This window comes from Delphinus delphis, chromosome 8, assembly GCF_949987515.2.
Source record: "Delphinus delphis chromosome 8, mDelDel1.2, whole genome shotgun sequence".
Classification (NCBI taxonomy): Eukaryota; Metazoa; Chordata; class Mammalia; order Artiodactyla; family Delphinidae; genus Delphinus; species Delphinus delphis.
Window position 1 is genome coordinate 61985459 of NC_082690.1, and position 20062 is coordinate 62005520.

Below are 20062 nucleotides of genomic sequence, written 5' to 3' on the forward strand. Positions count from 1 at the left end.
TGTCCTAGGAATTCTTGCTGATCTTGGTCATAAAACTCAAAATTCAGATACGATTCCTATCATGCCCAGTCTGACCCAGACATATAGGCTAGGCCCTGGGATTGATGCCAAAAGATGCAAATATTCTGTGAATGTAGGCAGACATTGAAAGAATATACTCTCCTTCAAGCTTCTTCAGATTAGCCACAAATATTAATGGTACTGCCACAGAGAATATAAACATTATAGCAATAGAAGAGTAATAAATGTTGGAGACTTTTAAAAAATTCTGTTTTGAGACATAGTATGGGAATCAGGAGAGGATGGTGTTGGTGAGACTAATAAATGAAGATTCCAAGAAGGAAGTGTTCAGATATGTCAGATGCTCCACCCGTACTAAAAAGTAAAAGAAAAAAAAAAGACCCATTCTTTCCCAAAACATCACGCTGTGTGATTGACCACCTCAAAGTCAGTGTCCATAATACTTCTTTCTGAATTTTTGGCAACCAGAACAATGTCTGGCATAAAATAAACAACTGGAGAGGACAAGCATCAGTGAATTTCAGTCCGAGATAATTATATGATTATGATATCCCTCTGTGCAGTTTGTCCAGAGTGCTGATTTGGAAGCATATCTGTGATCAACCTTAAACAGAACATTTTTTTCAGGGAAGGCTTTTCTTATGTTCTCCAATTCAAACTGTCCTACGTGTTCAGGCCCCCCCCCCTTTTTTTTTCTGTCTTTTGGAAATGATTCCCTATGTGATTGCTTGCTGACTTTTTTCAGATTAGGTAGAGTAATGAACAACAGTCCTTGCTTACCCTAAAAGCACAGAGGAAGAGAGTTAGGTCTAAAAGTCTGTATCTTTATAATTACATTGAATAAATACATCTCTGTATTCTAGGACAATCCAGATTTTTGTTTGTACTTCAGCATAATTATTTAGTGGCACCCACACAGGACCTGCTTTAAAAAATACATTATACTGTCACTCTGATAGCTAATGCCTCTAATGATCCCATCTGGAAACCAGCAGGGGGCAGAAGCAGGCCATGAATTTTTCCCTTTCTTCAAAGATGCTTAAAGCAGGTTTGTTTCAGAATTGAATAAATGTAAGTGAGGCCAGACCTTTAACAGTTTTGGAATAACTGAAAAGATGAGAAACTTCTACAAGCCTAGTCCACGGAGCTAGATGTTCAGGGGCTCTAAATATGTTTGCATCAAAGAGAGCTTATTCACCACAAACCCAGAATGGTTTTAAAATCCCAGTTTACATGAATGGTTATAACTATTCATTTTTGAATGCTCTCCTTTATTCTATATTATTTGTATATTTATATATATTTATTATTTTAATTATTATAAATTGTATATCAATAAATAGTATTCTCATGATTAAAATATTGGAAAATGATTATCCATTATTTAGAAGAATGATAAAAAATTATGTTGCATGGTGCATCTAACTGGAGCCATCTGGGTGTCTGAGAAGTTCCCATCAGGATTTGTATGATTTGATTAGCTTATGACATAAATGAACTTCTATGCTCTTATTATCTGTTCTTGAAAATACTCAGCAACAGCAAAATATAAAAGAGAGCATTTGATGATCTATGTATCAGTCAACTGATTCACATTTTTATATTGATTATTGATGTCTTCATCTCTTTGTTTTTGTTTTGTTTTATTTCAACTGGACTGTTTGGAAACCCCTTTCTATCATCAAATCTTTTTCACCTTTGATTTGACCTCATAAAACCTTCGACTTAAAAATGAGAGACTTTTCTTTACCTTGTGAATTCCAGATGTACATATCAATTCAACTTTCTTCTAGACCTGGATGCTGCTAGCATGGTTGCCTTGTTGTTAAGGTCCATTAAAAATGAGGCTCCAAAATTCCCTACTGTTCAATACCGCCATCTCAGCCTGAGAGCTTTGGCATTTAGGAAGACATGTTAAATGAGTCAACTCACACTTGGTAAATACTCATCTGGCATACATTTTTGTTAAAAGTCAAAATAGGGAACTTCCGTTGAGATTTTTTTTTCATTTCTCTGCTAAATTTAAAGACTCTATATTTACATACTAAATTATTATATTTTACTGTGATCTATTTCTTAGTTTTCAATTTTTTCCACTGACTTGCACGTTAATAATATTATTTTAATATGCATTAAGAATGGAGAAAATTAAGGCATTTTCAGATAAACCAAAACTAACAAAAATATTTCCAACAAATAAAAATAATATTAAGCATGTTCAGGAAAAAGGAAAATAATTTTAAGGGGAAGGTTAGAAATAAAAATGTATGTTAAGCAAATACGTAAATAATTACAAATATTTCTTCACTGTTTAAAGTAATAATAATAGAAAATTTAGGGGATAAAACTACAAAATATTTAAAACATACAACAAAAAGGATAGATTGGAAAGGGGAAAAATGGAGATAAATTGTTCTAAGTCCATTGCATTATCTTGGAAAAGAGTAAAATAACAAATGGATGTTTGTGTCTGGGAAATTAAGGATGTAATTGTAATCATTGAGATGTACTTATTTTTGTTTCATTTGTGTAATATATTTTATAAAAATTGTCAAAACACTCCAAAATGGCACAAAACAAAATCTATATAAAGGGAAACACATGCTATCTTAATGGGTAGTACAACTCAAGATTTCTATTCTCCCCAAATGTGTCTCTAAATCCAAGGTAATCTCATTCAGATCACAAGCTAATTGATCAAAGAAACTGTCATTCAGAATACAGATTCAGATAGCCTCATCCACCAGAGGGCAGACAGCAGAAGCAAGAAGACCTACAATCCTGCAGCCTATGGAACAAAAACCACATTCACAGAAAGATAGACAAGATGAAAAGGCAGAGGGCTATGTACCAGATGAAGGAACAAGATAAAACCCCAGAAAAACAACTAAAGGAAGTGGAGATAGGCAACTTTCCAGAAAAAGAATTCAGAATAATGATAGTGAAGATGATCCAGGACCTCAGAAAAAGAATGGAGGCAAAGATTGAGAAGATGCAAGAAATGTTTAACAAAGACCTAGAAGAATTAAAGAACAAACAGAGATGAACAATACAATAACTGAAATGAAAACTGCACTAGAAGGAATCAATAGCAGAATAACTGAGGCAGAAGAACGGGTAAGTGACCTGGAAGACAGAATGGTGGAATTCATTGCTGCAGAACAAAATAAAGAAAAAAGAATGAAAACAAATGAAGACAGCCAAGAGACCTCTGGGACAAAATTAAATGCAAAAACGTTCGCATTATAGGGGTCCCAGAAGGAGGAGAGAGAGAGAAAGGACCCAAGAAAATATTTGAAGAGATTATTGTCAAAAACTTCCCTACTATGGGAAAGGAAATAGCCACCCAAGTCCAGGATGTGCAGTGAGTCCCATACAGGATAAACCCAAAGAGAAACACACCAAGACACATAGTAATCAAATTGGCAAAAATTAAAGACAAAGAAAAATTATTGAAAACAACAAGGGAAAAATGACAAATAACATACAAGGGAACTCCCATAAGGTTAACAGCTGATTTGTGAGCAGAAACTCTACAAGCCAGAAGGGAGTGGCATGATATACTTAAAGTGATGAAAGGGAAGAACTTACAACCAAGATTACTATACCTGGCAAGGATCTCATTTAGATTCAATGGAGAAATCAAAAACTTTACAGAGAAGCAAAAGCTAAGAGAATTCAGTACCACCAAACCAGCTCTACAACAAATGCTAAAGGAACTTCTCGAAGTGGGAAACAGAAGAGAAGAAAATGACCTACAAAAACAAACCCAAAATAATTAAGAAAATGATCATAGGAACATACATATCGATAATTACCTTAAACATGAATGGATTAAATGCTCCAACCAAAAGACACAGACTGGCTGAATGGATACAAAAACAAGACCCGTATATATGCTGTCTACAAGAGACCCACTTCAGACCAAGGGATACATACAGACTGAAAATGAGGGGATAGAAAAAGATATTCCATGCAAATGGAAATCAAAAGAATGCTGGAATAGCAATACTCGTATCAGATAAAACAGGTTTTAAAATAAAGACTATTACAAGAGACAAGGAAGGAAACTACATAATGATCAAGGGATCAATCCAAGAGGAAGATGTAACAATTATAAATATATAGGCACCCAACATAGGAGCACCTCAATACATAAGGCAACTGCTAACAGCTGTAAAAGAGGAAATCGACAGTAACACAAATATAGTGGGGAATTTTAACACCGCACTTACACCAATGGATAGATCATCCAAAATAAAAATCAGTAAGTAAACAGAATCTTTAAATGACACAATAGACCAGATAGATTTAATTGATATTTATAGGACATTCCATCCAAAAACAGCAGATTACACTTTCTTCTCAAGTGCGCACAGAACATTCTCCAGGATAGATCACATCTTGGGTCACAAATCAAGCCTCAGTAAATTTAAGAAAATTGAAATCATATCAAGCATCTTTTCTGACTACAATGCTATGAGATTAGAAATGAATTACAGGGGAAAAAAGTAAAAAACACAAACATATGGAGGCTAAACAATACGTTATTAAATAAGCAAGAGGTCACTGAAGAAATCAAAGAGGAAATAAAAAATACCTAGAGACAAATGACAATGAAAACACGACGATCCAAAACCTATGGTATGCGGCAAAAGCAGTTCTAAGAGGGAAGTTTACAGCTATACAAGCCTACCTCAAGAAACAAGAAACATCTCAAATCAACAATCTAACCTTGCAGCTAAAGGAACTAGAGAAAGAAGAACAAACAAAACCCAAAGATAACAGAAGGAAAGAATTCATAAAGATCAGAGCAGAAATAAATGAAATAGAAACAAAGAAAACAACAGCAAAGATCAATAAAACTAAAAACTGGCTTTTTGAGAAGATAAACAAAATTGATAAACCATTAGCCAGACTTATCAAGAAAAAGAGGGAGAGGACTCAAATCAATAAAATTAGAAATGAAATAGTGGAAGTTACAACAGACACTGCAGAAATACGGTGCATCCTAAGAGACTATTGCAAGCAACTCTATGTCAATAAAATTGATAACCTGGAAGAAATGGTCAAATTCTTAGAAAAGTATGCCCTGCCAAGACTTAACCAGGAAGAAACAGAAAATCTGAACAGACCAATCACAAGTAATGAAATTAAAACTGTGATTAAAAATCTCCCAACAAACAAAAGTCCACTACCAGATTGCTTCACAGGTGAATTCTATCAAACATTTAGAGAAGAGCTAACACCCATCCGTCTCAAACTCTTCCAAAAAATTGCAGGGGAAGGAACACTCCCAAACTCATTCTATGAGGCCACCATCACCCTGATACCCAAACCGGACAAAGATACTACAAAAAAAAGAGAAAAATACAGACCAATATCACTGATATATATAAAAGCAAAAATCCTCAACAAAATACTAAAAACAGCATCCAACAACACATTAAAAGGATCATACACCATGATCAAGTGGGATTTATCCCAGAGATGCAAGGATTCTTCAATATATGCAAATCAATCAATGTGATACACCATATTAACAAATTGAAGAATAAAAACCATATGATCATCTCAATAGATGCAGGAAAAGCTATTGACAAAATTCAACACCCATTTATGATAAAAAAAAAACTCTCCAGAAAGTGGGCATAGAGGGAACCTACCTCAACACAATAAACGCCATATGTGACAAACCCGCAGCAAACATCATTCTCAATGGTGAAAAACTGAAAGCACTTCCTCTAAGATCAGGAACAAGATAAGGTTGTCCACTCACACCACTATTATTCAACATATTTTTGGAAGTCCTAGCCATGGCAATCAGAGAAGAAAAAGGAATAAAAGGAATCCAAATTGGAAAAGAAGAAATAAAACTGTCACTGTTTGCAGGTGACATGATACTATACATAGAGAATCCTAAAGATGCCACCAGAAAACTACTAGAGCTAATCAATGAATTTGGTAAAGTTGCAGGATACAAAACTAATGCACAGAAATCTCTTGCATTCCTGTACACTAATGATGAAAAATCTGAAAGAGAAATTAAGGAAACACTCCCATTTACCACTGCAACAAAAAGAATAAAATACTTAGGAATAAACCTACCTAGGGAGACAAAAGACCTGTCTGCAGAAAACTATAAGACACTGATGAAAGAAATTAAACATGATACCAACAGATGGAGAGATATGCCATGTTCTTGGATTGGAAGAATCAATATTGTGAGAATGACTATACTACCCAAAGCTATCTACAGATTGAATGCAATCCTTATCAAATTACCATGGCATTTTTTATGGAAGAAAAAATCTTAAAATTTCTATGCAGACACAAAAGACCCCGAATAGCCAAAGCAGTATTGAGGGAAAAAAACGGAGCTGGAGGAATCAGACACCCTGACTTCAGATTATACTACAAAGCTACAGTCATCAAGACAATATGGTATTGGCACAGAAACAGAAACATAGGTCAATGGAACAAGATAGAAAGCCCAGAGATAAACCCACGCACCCATGGTCAACTAATCTATTAAAAAGGAGGCAAGGATATACCATGGAGAAAAGACAGTCTCTTCAATAAGTGGTGCTGGGAAAACTGGACAGCTACATGTAAAAACATGAAATTAGAACACTCCCTGCCACCATACACAAAAATAAACTCAAAATGGATTAGAGACCTAAATGTAAGACCGGACACTATAAAACTCTTAGAGGAAAACATAGGAAGAACAGTCTTTGACATAAATCACAGTAAGATCTTTTTTGATCCACCTCCTAGAGTAATGGAAATAAAAACAAAAATAAACAAATGGGACCTAATGAAACTTCAAAGCTTTTGCACAGCAAAGGAAACCATAAACAAGACAAAAAGACAACCCTCAGAATGGGATAAAATATTTGCAAATGAATCAACTGACAAAGGATTAATCTCCAAAATATATAAACAGCTCATGCAGGTCAATGTTAAAGAAACAAACAACCCAATCCCAAAATGGGCAGAAGACCTAAATTGACATTTCTCCAAAGAAGACATACAGATGGCCAAGAAGCACATGAAAAGCTGCTCAGTATCACTAATCATTAGAGAAACGCAAATCAAAATTCCAATGAGGTACCACCTCACACTAGTTAGAATGGGCATCATCAGAGAATCTACAAACAGCAAATGCTGGAGAGGGTGTGGAGAAAAGGGAACCCTCTTGCACTTTTGGTGGGAGTGTAAATTGATACAGCCACTATGGAGAACAGTATGGAGGTTCCTTAAAAAACTAAAAATAGAATTATCATATGATCCAGCAATCCCACTACTGGGCATATACCCAGAGAATACCATAATTCAAAAAGACACATGCACCCCAATATTCATTGCAGCACTATTTACAGTAGCCAGGCCATGGAATCAACCTAAATGCCCATCAACATGTACCACAAGAAGATGTGGTACATATATACAATGGAATATTATTCAGCCATAAAAAGGAATGAAATTGGGTCATTTGTTGAGACGTGGATGGATCTAGAGACTGCCATACAGAGTGAAGTAAGTCAGAAAGAGAAAAACAAATATATATTAACGCATATATGTTGAACCTAGAAAAATGGTACAGATGAACTGGTTTGCAGGGCAGAAATTGGGACACAGATGTAGAGAACAAATGTATGGACACCAAAGGGGGAAAGCTGCGGGGGGGAGGGAGGTCGTGGTGGTGTGATGAATTGGGCGATTGGGATTGACATGTATACACTGATGTGTATGAAATCGATGACTAATAAGGACATGCTGTATATATAAAAAAAAAAGAACCAAAACATCTAAAACAATTTTGAAAAGGAAGAAGAAGATGTGGTAGTGACATGTGTGGAGACTTAATTTATGCAATAATAAGACTTTTAAAATAAAACTTGTGTAATGTTGGCATGGGAGTGGGCAAGTACTGTATGTCAATGTAACAGTTCAGAGTGCTCAAGAAATGACCCACATATAATGAGAACTTGGTGTTATTATAAATTGGCAGTATATTGATTAATCAATATATTGTGCTAGATAATTTTGTATGAAAAAAGTCAACTTAATTCTATTTCTAGGTCTTTTCTTGGAGTTTCAGACTCATACTCAAACAATGTATCCCAAACTGAACTGATTGTAACTTGTCAAACTATTCCTTTTGTATTCTGTGTATCACTAGCAAAGAAATTTGAGAGCCAGTATTTATTCTTCTGCCTCCTAAATTTATCTTGCACAACCAAGAAATAAAATATTTTGTAGAGTTTAAAATAAAAAAATACAGATTCATTCTAAATGTATGTGAATGAGTAATTTAGAAAGAACACATTAGATATTTAGACACACTCTAGAACGTATTTAAAAATAAAGATTTTAAAAATATGATACTAATGGAAGAGTCAACAAACAGAATAATGGAACATATGGAGAGTTCAGAAATAGATCCATGTACCTCTGGGGCCCTGAGCAGTGACAAAGGTGACATCACAAAGCAAAAGAATAAATTGATTAGTAGATGATATTTGGGAAAACCATTCACTACTTGAAGAAAACTGAAGCGATATTCCTGTCACCCTCTATATGCAAATCAGAATTTCAAGTAGAATATAAACCTAAAAGTTAAAGTAAATTGACAACAAAATATTAAGGAAAAAATATTTGTATTTAAATATTAGGGGAAGAAATTTTAACCCTGATATCCAGGTACAAAGAATGAAAGGAAAATTAATCACTTCAGGTCAATGAATGACACCACAGACAGAATTAATATAGAGATGACAATCTAGAAAAGCATTTTTAACATTTAAAACCAACTAAAAGAATTCTTAAATTTTATCCAAAAATAAGACAATAATAAAAAGTTGAACAAATTCTATGAATAGAATTTCACAAAGACTGAATTGACAAGAGAATTAATGATCCTTAAATAAAGTAGTAATTAGGTAAATTCTAATTTTAGAAAGATGTGATATCACTTTTCACTCCTAATAATATCACATTAGAAGGTTGAATAAAATCAAACGTTGGACAGGAAATTCTAATAGGAATATAAACAGTATACACAATTTTTGAAAGCAGTTTGCTAATGTTAACAAATTAGCAGACTTTATTTTATATAAAGCAACACCACCCATGTTTATATTACACAGGCTATTTGGTTTCGTATAAAAGAGCACATTGGAAGATATTGATTTTATTGGTGTTCGTGTTGGTGGAAATGGAGACCATCTCACTGTTCATTATAAGGGAAAGGCTAAATAAAGCATAATAAATGGATATTATTTTTGCAGCTGTAAGAACCAATCAACTGTATTTTCTTTTTCTTTTCTAAACATCTTTATTGGAGTATAATTGCTTTACAATGGTGTGTTAGTTTCTGCTTTATAACAAAGTGAATCAGTTATACATATACATATATCCCCATATCTCTTCCCTCTTGCATCTCCCTCCCTCCCAGCCTCCCTATCCCACCCATCTAGGTGGTCACAAAGCACCGAGCTGATCTCCCTGTGCTATGCAGCTGCTTCTCACTAGCTATCTGTTTTACATTTGGTAGTGCATATATGTACATGCCATTCTCTAACTTTGTCCCAGTTTATCCTTCCCTCTCCCCGAGTCCTCAAGTCCATTCTCTAGTAGGTCTGCGTCTTTATTCCAGTCCTGCCCCTAGGTTCTTCATGACCACTTTTTGTTTTTTTTTTTAGATTCCATATATATGTGTTAGCATACAGTATTTGTTTTTCTCTTTCTGACTTACTTCACTCTGTATGACAGACTCTAGGTCCATCCACCTCAGTACAAATAACTCAATTTCGTTTCTTTTTATGGTTGAGTAATATTCCATGAGATATATGTGCCACCTCTTCTTTATCCATTCATCTGTTGATGGACACTTAGGTTGCTTCCATGTCCTGGCTATTGTAAATAGAGCTGCAATGAACATTTTGGTATATGACTCTTTTTGAATTATGGTTTTCTCAGGGTATATGCCCAGTAGTGGGATTGCTGGGTCATATGGTAGTTCTATTTTTAGTGTTTTAAGGAACCTCCATACTGTTCTCCATAGTGGCTATATCAATTTACATTCCCACCAACAGTGCAAGAGGGTTCCCTTTTCTCCACACCCTCTCCAGCATTTATTGTTTGTAGATTTTTTGATGATGGCCATTCTGACTGGTGTGAGGTGATATCTCATTGTAGTTTTGATTTGCATTTCTCTATTGATTAATGATGTTGATCGTTCTTTCCTGTGTTTGTTGGCAATCTCTATATCTTCTTTGGAGAAACGTCTATTTAGGTCTTCTTCCCATTTTGGGATTGGGTTGTTTGTTTTTTTGATATTGAGCTGCATGAGCTGCTTATAAATTTTGGAGATTAATCCTTTGCCAGTTGCTTCATTTGCAAATATTTTATCCCATTCTGAGGGTTGTCTTTTCATCTTGTTTATGATTTCTTTTGCTGTGCAAAAGCTTTGAAGTTTCATTAGGTCCCATTTGTTTATTTTTGGTTTTATTTCCATTTCTCTAGGAGGTGGATCAAAAAAGATCTTGCTGTGATTTGTGTAATAGAGTGTTCTTCCTATGTTTTCCTCTAAGAGTTTTATGGTGTCCGGCCTTACATTTAGGTCTTTAATCCATTTTGAGTTTGTTTTTGTGTATGGTGTTAGGGAGTGTTCTAATTTCATTCTTTTACATGTACCTGTCCAGTTTTCCCAGCACCACTTATTGAGGAGGCTTTCTTTTCTCTATTGTATATTCTTGCCTCCTTTGTCAAAGATAAGGTGATCATATGTTTGTGAATTTATCTCTGGGCTTTCTATCCTGTTCCATTTATCTATATTTCTGTTTTTGTGCCAGTAGTATACTCTCTTGATGACTGTAGCTTTGTAGTATAGTCTGAAGTCAGGGAGACTGATTCCTCCAGCTCTGTTTTTCTTTCTCAAGATTGCTTTGGCTATTCGGGATCTTTTGTGTTTCCATACAAATTGTGAACAATTTTTTTCTAGTTCTGTGAAAAATGCCAGCGGTAGTTTGATAGGGATTGCACTGAATATGTAGATTGTTTTGGGTAGTAGAGTCATTTTCAGAATGTTGATTCCTCCAATCCAAGAACATGGTATATCTCTCCATCTGTTTGTATCATCTTTAATTTCTTTCATCAGTGTCTTATAGTTTTCTGCAGACAGGTTTTTTCTCCTTAGGTAGACTTATTCCTAGGTATTTTATCCTTTTTGTTGCAATGGTAAATGGGAGTGTTTCTTTAATTTCACTTTCAGATTTTTTATTATTAGTATATAGGAATGCAAGAGATTTCTGTGCATTAATTTTGTGTCCTGCTACTTTACCAAATTCATTGATTAGTTCTAGTAGTTTTCTGGTAGCATCTTTAGGATTTTCTATGTATAGTATCATGTCATCTGCTAACAGTGACAGATTTACTTTTTTTCCAATTTGGATTCTTTTTATTTATTTTTCTTCTGTGATTGCTGTGGCTAAAACTTCCAAAACAATTCAACTGAATTTTCATGTAATATACTGAGTGAGAGAAACAAGCAAAAATGATATTTTATAGGAAAATTCAATTTGTATAAATTACATAAAATCATTGTGCATTTTACAAGGATACATAAACAGTTTCTAATTACATTAGAAGTGATAACAATGTAAGGTTGAAGGATATATTGAAAAAATAAAAGTAAACCTTTTACAGAGTGGTGTTGAAAATCTGCTATAAAGTAAGACTCTGCTTGAATTTCAAAATTATCATCATTATGCTCGTCACTGAAACAGAAACAGAACAGTGGAAGTAATGTATACAATCTTTCTCTTGGATATGGGAGTATAGAATACATACTCCTTTTGTTTGCCCAGAATCTGAACAAGTTGAAAAATATATCAAATTTATACAGAGGAGAAATTGTTAATCCAAACAATGATAAAGTCTGCCCTACTTCTTTTACTAATTTCTTAATCCTCTAAGCACTGCTTTATCATTTGCTAGTCCTAATTGCATTTTTCTCACATATTGCCCTATGTACTCTAAGTGACACAAGCATTTAGTGTAGGCCAGTGGCGGGGTTGGGGGGTGTCAGTTATCAATTGTCTCTTAATTCTTAATCCACTCTTAATTGCCCATATTGTGATGATGGATGTAGACTCTGAAAGAAGCTCTCCTTTTCAAGTTGGCACGATGTTAAGTTTTGTTAGTAGAGTGTTCTGGAGAGGCACTGGAGGAGGAAGGGAATTCTCTTCCTAGTTCTGCTGTGATTCTCTAGTCAGGATGCTGCAACCATCTCTGTCTGTACAGCTCCAGGCTTCAGCAAGGTGCTCAGCTTCTCCAGGGCCAGCTTCCAGCAACACACATGGCTTTGCAGCAGTGGACTGCTAAGGCAGGATCTCCGGTAAATGGCTCCCTCTGACACCCCAGGAGTAATTCTGTAATCCAGTGTTGCTTTTCTGGAATTTTCTCATGAATCATTTCTCCTGTTATACCCCCAGGCAGTTTCATAGGAACATCTGAGGTACAGTTCCTCCTCCTGGGTGGCTGCCCCTGGCACCCCAGGGAACAGATTTTCAATAAATGCTGCTGACATGGCACTTCCCAATGGATGGATGCCTATGTACCTCACTTCAGGTAGCTTTGCAGCCTGAAATTTTTTTCAACCATGCATTGAGCCTTGGGCATGCTCTGTCTCAAGAGATCTGGGGAAAAGACCTCTCTCATATTGTTCTTTACTTGAATGTTCTATCTCAGCACTAGGAACAGTGCCTGCTTCCTATATCTTCTATTCTTAGCGATTTAGAGTCCTCTTTACTCCTCAGTAATCAGTCTTCCAGTTCTCCAATCTCTTGTTATAATTAACAATGTGATTTCTTTCTCCCAGCTGGACCCCAACTTGTACATTCAGCTGTGGCTATTCAGGAATGAACAAATCACACATATCACTGAATGTAAGAGGTTGGGGCGTGGGGCATGGCTTGTACCAGACAAGAAATAATATTTCTAGTCTTCCCTGGTGGTGCAGTGGTTAAGAATCCGCCTGCCAGTGCATGGGACACAGGCTCGAGCCCTGGTCCGGGAGGATCCCACGTGCCGTGGAGCAACTAAGCCCGTGAGTCACAACTACTGAGCCTGCACTCTAGAGCCCACAAGCCACAACTACTGAAGCCCGCACACCTAGAGCCCGTGCTTCACAACAAGAGAAGCCACCGCAGTGAGAAGCCTGTGCACCACAATGAAGAGTAGCCCCCGCTTGCTGCAACTAGAAAAAGCCCGTACACAGCAACGAAGACCCAACGCAGCCACAAATAAATAAACAAATTTAAAAAATAACAATATTTTTGGTTATGTTTTTTCTCTTTAATGAGACAATTCTTTCAGGTATCATCATCGGTATCAATGATGCCACTTCTACCCATATTATTCATAATAATTATAACAAAAATGCTATTTAGTTTACATTTGCTGAGCTGTGTGTCAGGCAATGTGAAGTGCCAGATGTTGCAATGAACTTTTTTGTGCACTTTATCTCATTTAATCCTTAAAATCACACCATAAGAATGATATCATTTTGGGTATTTTACAGGTAAGAAAAATGAAGTTCAGCAAAGTTAGCTAATTTTTCACAAAGTCAGAGCTAATAAGTAGTAGAGTTTTTTTTCGATCCAGGCTGTCTGATTTCAAAATTATGTTCTGAACTGTTATACTATCTTACTTTACATGTCAATTAGCAGTGCAAGCATCTCATGAATAATGAGACTGTATCCTCTTGTTTGTGAGTTTTTAATTTTAAATATATCCCCCACAGTGTTCACCAAAATTCATATACTCTTCTATTCAAATTCATATTCATAGCTTATTCTATTCTATTCCATTCCAGGCAGTTTTGCTTCAATTCTCTTTCCTATTTACTTGAAATTCTCAGAATACACAAACACATTATTCATCGATGATTTGGCATATGTTATCCTCCCTTTCTTTCCTGGTTTTTTTCCTCTTCTCTTTTGGACAAGTATCTACTTATCTTTATCACCCATTTCCTACCAAGAGCTTCACTCTCTGATCTCATAAAGCCTTGTACACACTCATCTATAGTCACTTGTTAGATGCATTACCTTCAGAATCTTCCCAACTAGATTCAGAATTGGGATGCAGCAGGGGACAAGGATTACTTGAAATTCATATATTATTTCCAGAATCAAGCATCCACATAAGTGACTATTGAATAATAAAATTAAATTGGCATGTGTTGCTGCTGGTAACACTATGTTAATAACTACAAAGGCAGAGAAACCATCAGAGACAGGATAAGGAAGAGAGCAGACCACCAATCACTTCCTGGATGTAGATGTTAAACCATCTTGAGGAGAATGGAATTCCATTTGGTGTAAGACCATGAAAGAATTACAAGACAGCAGTGAATATCAAGCCACAAAAGCCCCTTTTTACATTGTCTTCAGTCCTATATTTATCACAGTATTACAATACAAGGGAAGAGGTAGCAAATCTACCTCCCCCTGGTTTCTGTCCTTCATGCAGATCTTTATAAGACGACAGAGGAAACTAGGATAAGAGCGGTCAAAGGAGGAGGAGCAATAAGGACAGTAAAATACATAAGGAAAATCTTAGGAGAACAGTGGTGTCTTTAGGCAGAAGAACTTAGTGGAATTATGGCTGTTAGTTTCTGGACAATTAAAGAGAGAGAAGACATTTACAAGGAAGGCTAAATAAAATAATTGATTTAAATAAAACATAGCAATGATCTAACTCCCAAATCAAACTGCAGCTTGAATTCTTTAAGGGAAAGTAAGAATAAGCAGCAGAGTCTGTTTTCCACTTATATTAGCTGTTTACAACAACTCCTGTCATGGAGTCCAAGATACAGATATATTTTCCCAAGGTCTCAACTAGCCCCTTATTTGTTTATGACTTAAATGCCTGCCCTCCCGTGTGAGAAACATCTGAGTGAGAGATGTGAAATAATTTAAATACACCAGTGCAATGAAAATAAATGTTTTTATTAGGCAGAGACCAGATGCTCAAAACTCTTCTTTATTTTTCTGTATCCAGATTTTGGGCTCTGAGGACAAAAAGGTCTTTCCTGAAAATCAGGAAAGGGAGCTTAGTGGTAATTGTGGGCCAGGGCATTAGCCACACCAGGCGCCACCTTCTGATAGGCAGCCTGCTACTCCGGAGTGAATTCATTTTTAAGGTTCTCAGCCAGCACAACCACCAGCACGTTGCCCAGGAGCTGTGTGGAAGAGTCGAGAAACAAGGGCATGGTTATAGAGGGACCCAGCTTGGACTCAGCATATTTCAGTCTCATCACAAACTGTGCCCCTATAATATAATATAATTATGACATTCATCCAGAGATGTGTGGTTTTATCATCTGTTTCAAAAATTACTTTTCAATTAGAACTCTTTTGTACATGTTGTAGTGTTCAATTTTAATTCCCCAAGTAGACCATTTCAGCAATCTAATCTATATTTTTCTGGGTAAAGCAGTTATTATTTACTCTTCTCTCCCAGATACACAATATCTTAGTTACCACAGTTTTGGCATTCTTCCAAAAATAATAAACTAAAATAAAATATAACAAGATCAATTAAAACTAAATTAAATAAATACAATTAAATAAAACAAAAATGCTCCATGAAGAGCAGAACTCATAGAAACAGAGGTCATACACACAGAATAGTTTAAGAATAGTATGGTTTAACTCATTTAAAAAGAAACAAAGTCATATTTCTGTCTATAAAACAATAAATTCAGTATAACCATAACTTTGATAAAGGAATTATATTCTAATTATTACAGAACAGTTAATGCCTCAGTTAGTAACTTCCTTATCAATATTTCCTCTATTGGGCTCAGATTTTCATTCAGAATTAGCTTTGTTTACCTCATAAGTGGGCTATGGTACTGACATATCAAGAGCAAAGGGACAGTCTCTCCCAAGTTAAATCTGGAACTGTACATCTTTAGAGGCAGAATCTTGGCTTCAGTCTGGAAACTGTTTACAAATATGGAAGGCATTAAATCCTAAAGCCAAACCTTCAGGGCCCTTCTCTGAGGCTCAAGAGATGGATAATCTAGAATGTTATGCTGAATTCCCTTGACATTAAATTAGTTTATTTTAAAATGATTATGGAACATAACGCACAGTATTAGTTACTTCCCTTTCTCTCTCATCACCTTCCTTCTCACCTCCCCTCCCCTCCCCTCCCTTTCCCTCTCTCTCTGACTCTCTGGCTCTGGCTCTCTCTCCTTGCCTCCTTTTGCTTTCCATCTCTCTTTCTTCCACACACATACCCCATCTTCATGAATACATACTGAACATAGTCTATAAAGCAACATGGTAGCAGAAAATAGAAATAACCGTTGGGTAACTTATCACATAAAACTGAAATCAAATATTAAGGGATTAATTTTATTCCTAGACTTTTACGGAAGCTCCACTTTAACAAGGAATGAAAGCATATAACAAGCTGCCAGAGTCTCCTTCCATCTCTTGACCTGCTCACTCCCGATGGGGAGACACCAACACCTAGTATATAGTAATTGTTTGAGCTGGATCCAAGTCTTATCCCAGTGATGTTCTCTTGAATTCTCCAGTATTGGAGATTTTCGGGCCCAACTTCTTGTCTAGATTCATTGGCCAGTTTCAGAGGTGAAGGAACAAAAGAGAGTGTAGTAAGTCTTTATATAGTTTTTATTTTTTATGACCATTTAGAGGGAAGAATGGTACTTTCTTTCCTCATTTCCAGATCGTGAAACCCACAGCCTCTCTTATCCTCTTTCTAATCCTTTGAAAATCTCTTTGTCTCCTAAGGTCTGATTCTTATGATGACTTTTCTGTGCTCAGGAGTGTGAAAGGAAACTTCCTAAAATTCTCCTGAGGCTCCTCTGCTTCTGGGATGTAACCAGGTGGTTCTTAAACATACTGTTGGGATGTAAAGCATTCTCAGTGCCTACTGTGTGCAATGACCTGAGAAGAAACAAATAAATACTTAAAAATCTTCCGCCTTCAGTTAATTCACAATATAGTGGTGAAACAGTAAACTGTAATGCATTGTCTATAACCTGGTGGTAAAACAGAATTATTATAAAAACACCTTTTATAGATGGAAGCAACATGTTCTGTTTCAGGTAGTCAGGTAAGTCTAAAATTAATCAACAGGAACATGATATAGATTTAAAGAAATGCATATAAGTTAGAAGGTTCTCTAAATCCTTCTAATGTTACATTTGACAAAATTAATGCTCAAAGATACTTTATTACCTATGATGACACAGCAAATATCTGATGAGTGGTTTATTTTCCTATATGCTTCCTCAGTGGTTTACTTTCTTTGTGCATTAACACAAAGAAACCCTATGCAATGGTCTATTGTTTGGATTGTCCTCTACTCCCAGGAGTTCTAAGACAAGAAATAATTATTCATTCATTGATTACTTCATTTAATAAGTATACATTTACTGTCTCTGGAGGACCTACTGTAAAAGGCACAGTAGTCACGTAGGATAGTACAAAATACACAGAAACGCTTATACAGCATGGAGGGTGAGTGTGCTTCATAGGAAGAAAAGTGAAAAGTGGGTGAAGGTGGGTGGGGGGTATGGAAAAATTTCCTTAGGTGATACTGGAAAGTTCATTGAGACCAGGGTCAAAAGATATGTGAGCAGGTGGAATGTGAGCCTTGAACTTTACCTCAAAAGGGAGGGTAGGGTTAATTTTGAGGTCTTTTGGGGCTAATGAGAGAGGGAGGTTATGCCTTAGAACAGGAACGTCTGATGTAGTATAGCATTGCTGCCTACAGCATGCAAGCAAGAGAAGTAGGACAAAAGGAGACATAACAAGACTTTGAGCAATCATTATGTCTCTGATTGAGCACATTATTTTTTGAGTAATTACTGAAAATGGATCAGAGCATTAACCTGAAGTTTCTCTCTTAGGTTTGAGGTCTACCATGGAGCCCCTGTAATGCCGGTATCCACTCTATATTTCAAGCCTTCTTGACAGTTTTTACGCTCTAAGATAGAAGTTTCATCCATTACTGACTGTGTATGGCCCCCTTCCTTTTCTCATTTCCCTTGACCTCTTTGTATAAGACACAAAGACACCCTATCTGCAGACCTTCAGGGACCTTCCCATATCCTTAGGGAAAGAAATGAGTAAAAGGAATCAGGAAATTGTGCTGAAAGTTCTTTATTAGGCAGAAGCCATACCCTTGAGGGTAGACATTATTTCCCCAAGTTCAGAAAATAGAATCTAGGGAAATATGGTCTTCCGATGGTCACCAAGAAATAGGCCAGGATCTCAATGGTACTTGTGGGCCAAGGCAGTAGCCACACCGGCCACCACCTTCTGATAGGCAGACTGAACCTCCGGGGTGAATTCCTTGCCAAAGTGGCGAGCCAGCACAACCACCAGCACGTTGCCTAGGAGCTGTGTGGGAGAGATAAAAAGCAAGAGCATGGTTAGTAGAGGGACTCAGCTTAGAGTATTTAAGTCTCATCCCAAACTGTGTCCCTAGGGTATAAGCAGAAAGGTAGCTGAAGTGTAGGTGTTACTACTGATGTGAATCCATCCACATCAGCCTGAATTTATATTTAGAAAGGTTTCTCTCTTTCTGCCTTAATCCAGAACGTGTTTTCATTTTTATTCTTTAGGACCATTTCAAGAAGCAATACAACATTTTATCCTCCTTCCTTCAAAAGGAAGAGATAAGAGGAAAATATTAGATAACATTTTTTAAGTGGATAAAAAAAGAGAGTCTTTTTTAAAAATTAGACACTCAAAATAAAGTGTGATTAAAAAAGGAGAAGGCATTGCAAGAGAACAAACGAGGAGAACAAGAATGAATAAGAGGAGGTGATGGTTGTGAGCAAACAGGGTAAAATAAACTAAAATAAACAAAATGGTCCCCAGGAGTCCATAGTGCCGTATCCAGAATACCTCTCTTCCATTCTAAACTGCATCCTGCCATTGAGCCCTCTCCCCATGACACGAGCTTGACCACAAAAAGAAGAAGGAGAACATTGATGGTCCCATAGACTCACCCTGAAGTTCTCAGGATCCACGTGCAGCTTGTCACAGTGCAGCTCACTCAGCGCAGCAAACGTACCCTTGAGGTCGTCGAGATGCTTCAGGCCCTCACCAAAGGAGGCTAGCACCTTCTTGCCATGTTTCTTCACGTTAGGGTTTTTCATAACAGCATCAGCAGTGGACAGGTCCCCAAAGGACTCAAAGAACCTCTGAGTCCAGGGGTAGACAACCAGCAGCCTAAGGGGTGAAAACAGCAAAAAGACAGAGGGAGTCAGCACCTGTCAGAATCTCAGGGGCTTTTTCTGTCCCCACGTGCCCAGCTGCCATTCACTCTCCTTAAGCCTGCCTTGTAAGCTGGATACCTACCTGCCCAGGGCCTCACCACCAACTTCCTCCACGTTCACCTTGCCCCATAGGGCAGTGACGGCAGACTTCTCCTCACCAGTCAGATGCACCATGGTGTCTGTTCGTGTAGTTGCTAGTGAACACGGTTGTGTCAGAAGCAAGTGTAAGCAGCCGCTGGCCTCGCTCTTCCTTTTATGCCCAGCCCTGCCTCCTGCCCTCCCTGCTTCTGTGACCAGATTGGCCCAGCCTGGGGTGTGGTTCCACAGGGTGAGGCTTGAATGATGACAGCCATACGTCTCCTTGGCATTCCTGGCACTGACTCTAGGCCTTCAGCCCTCTCTGTGGGTATCTCCAGGTCCCACTCATTCCAGCAATACAAATTGCTCCTAAAATCATCATCCTTGGCAAGTTTACTTGTACAATTTTTAGAATCACAATGTAGTAATCTCTTAGAGACTGCCTCTTCTATTTTCTTAGTATACAAATGAAGAATCTGAGGTCCAGAATGGAAGGGATTTGCCCATTGTGATTCAACTGAAGACGCTATGGATGGATCATATCCTGTGCCTTCAGAATATGCAAAATTATTACAAGGACAGCATGGCTAAAACCTCTGCCCTAGTTCTAAGGATGTATCT

General features: G+C 36.9%; 1 protein-coding gene across 1 annotated transcript; it reads right to left on the reverse strand.

Annotated features, from left to right (window-relative positions):
- Nucleotides 1-18223: 18223 nt before the first annotated feature.
- Nucleotides 18224-19593, reverse strand: LOC132429727 (hemoglobin subunit beta). The gene is made up of 3 exons (XM_060018400.1): nucleotides 19446-19593; nucleotides 19094-19316; nucleotides 18224-18479 (listed from the first exon to the last, which is right to left on the reverse strand). Exons 1-3 carry the CDS (start codon nucleotides 19535-19537, stop codon nucleotides 18351-18353), a joined length of 444 nt encoding a protein of 147 aa, XP_059874383.1. The 5' UTR covers nucleotides 19538-19593; the 3' UTR covers nucleotides 18224-18350.
- Between the last annotated feature and the right edge of the window lie 469 nt (nucleotides 19594-20062).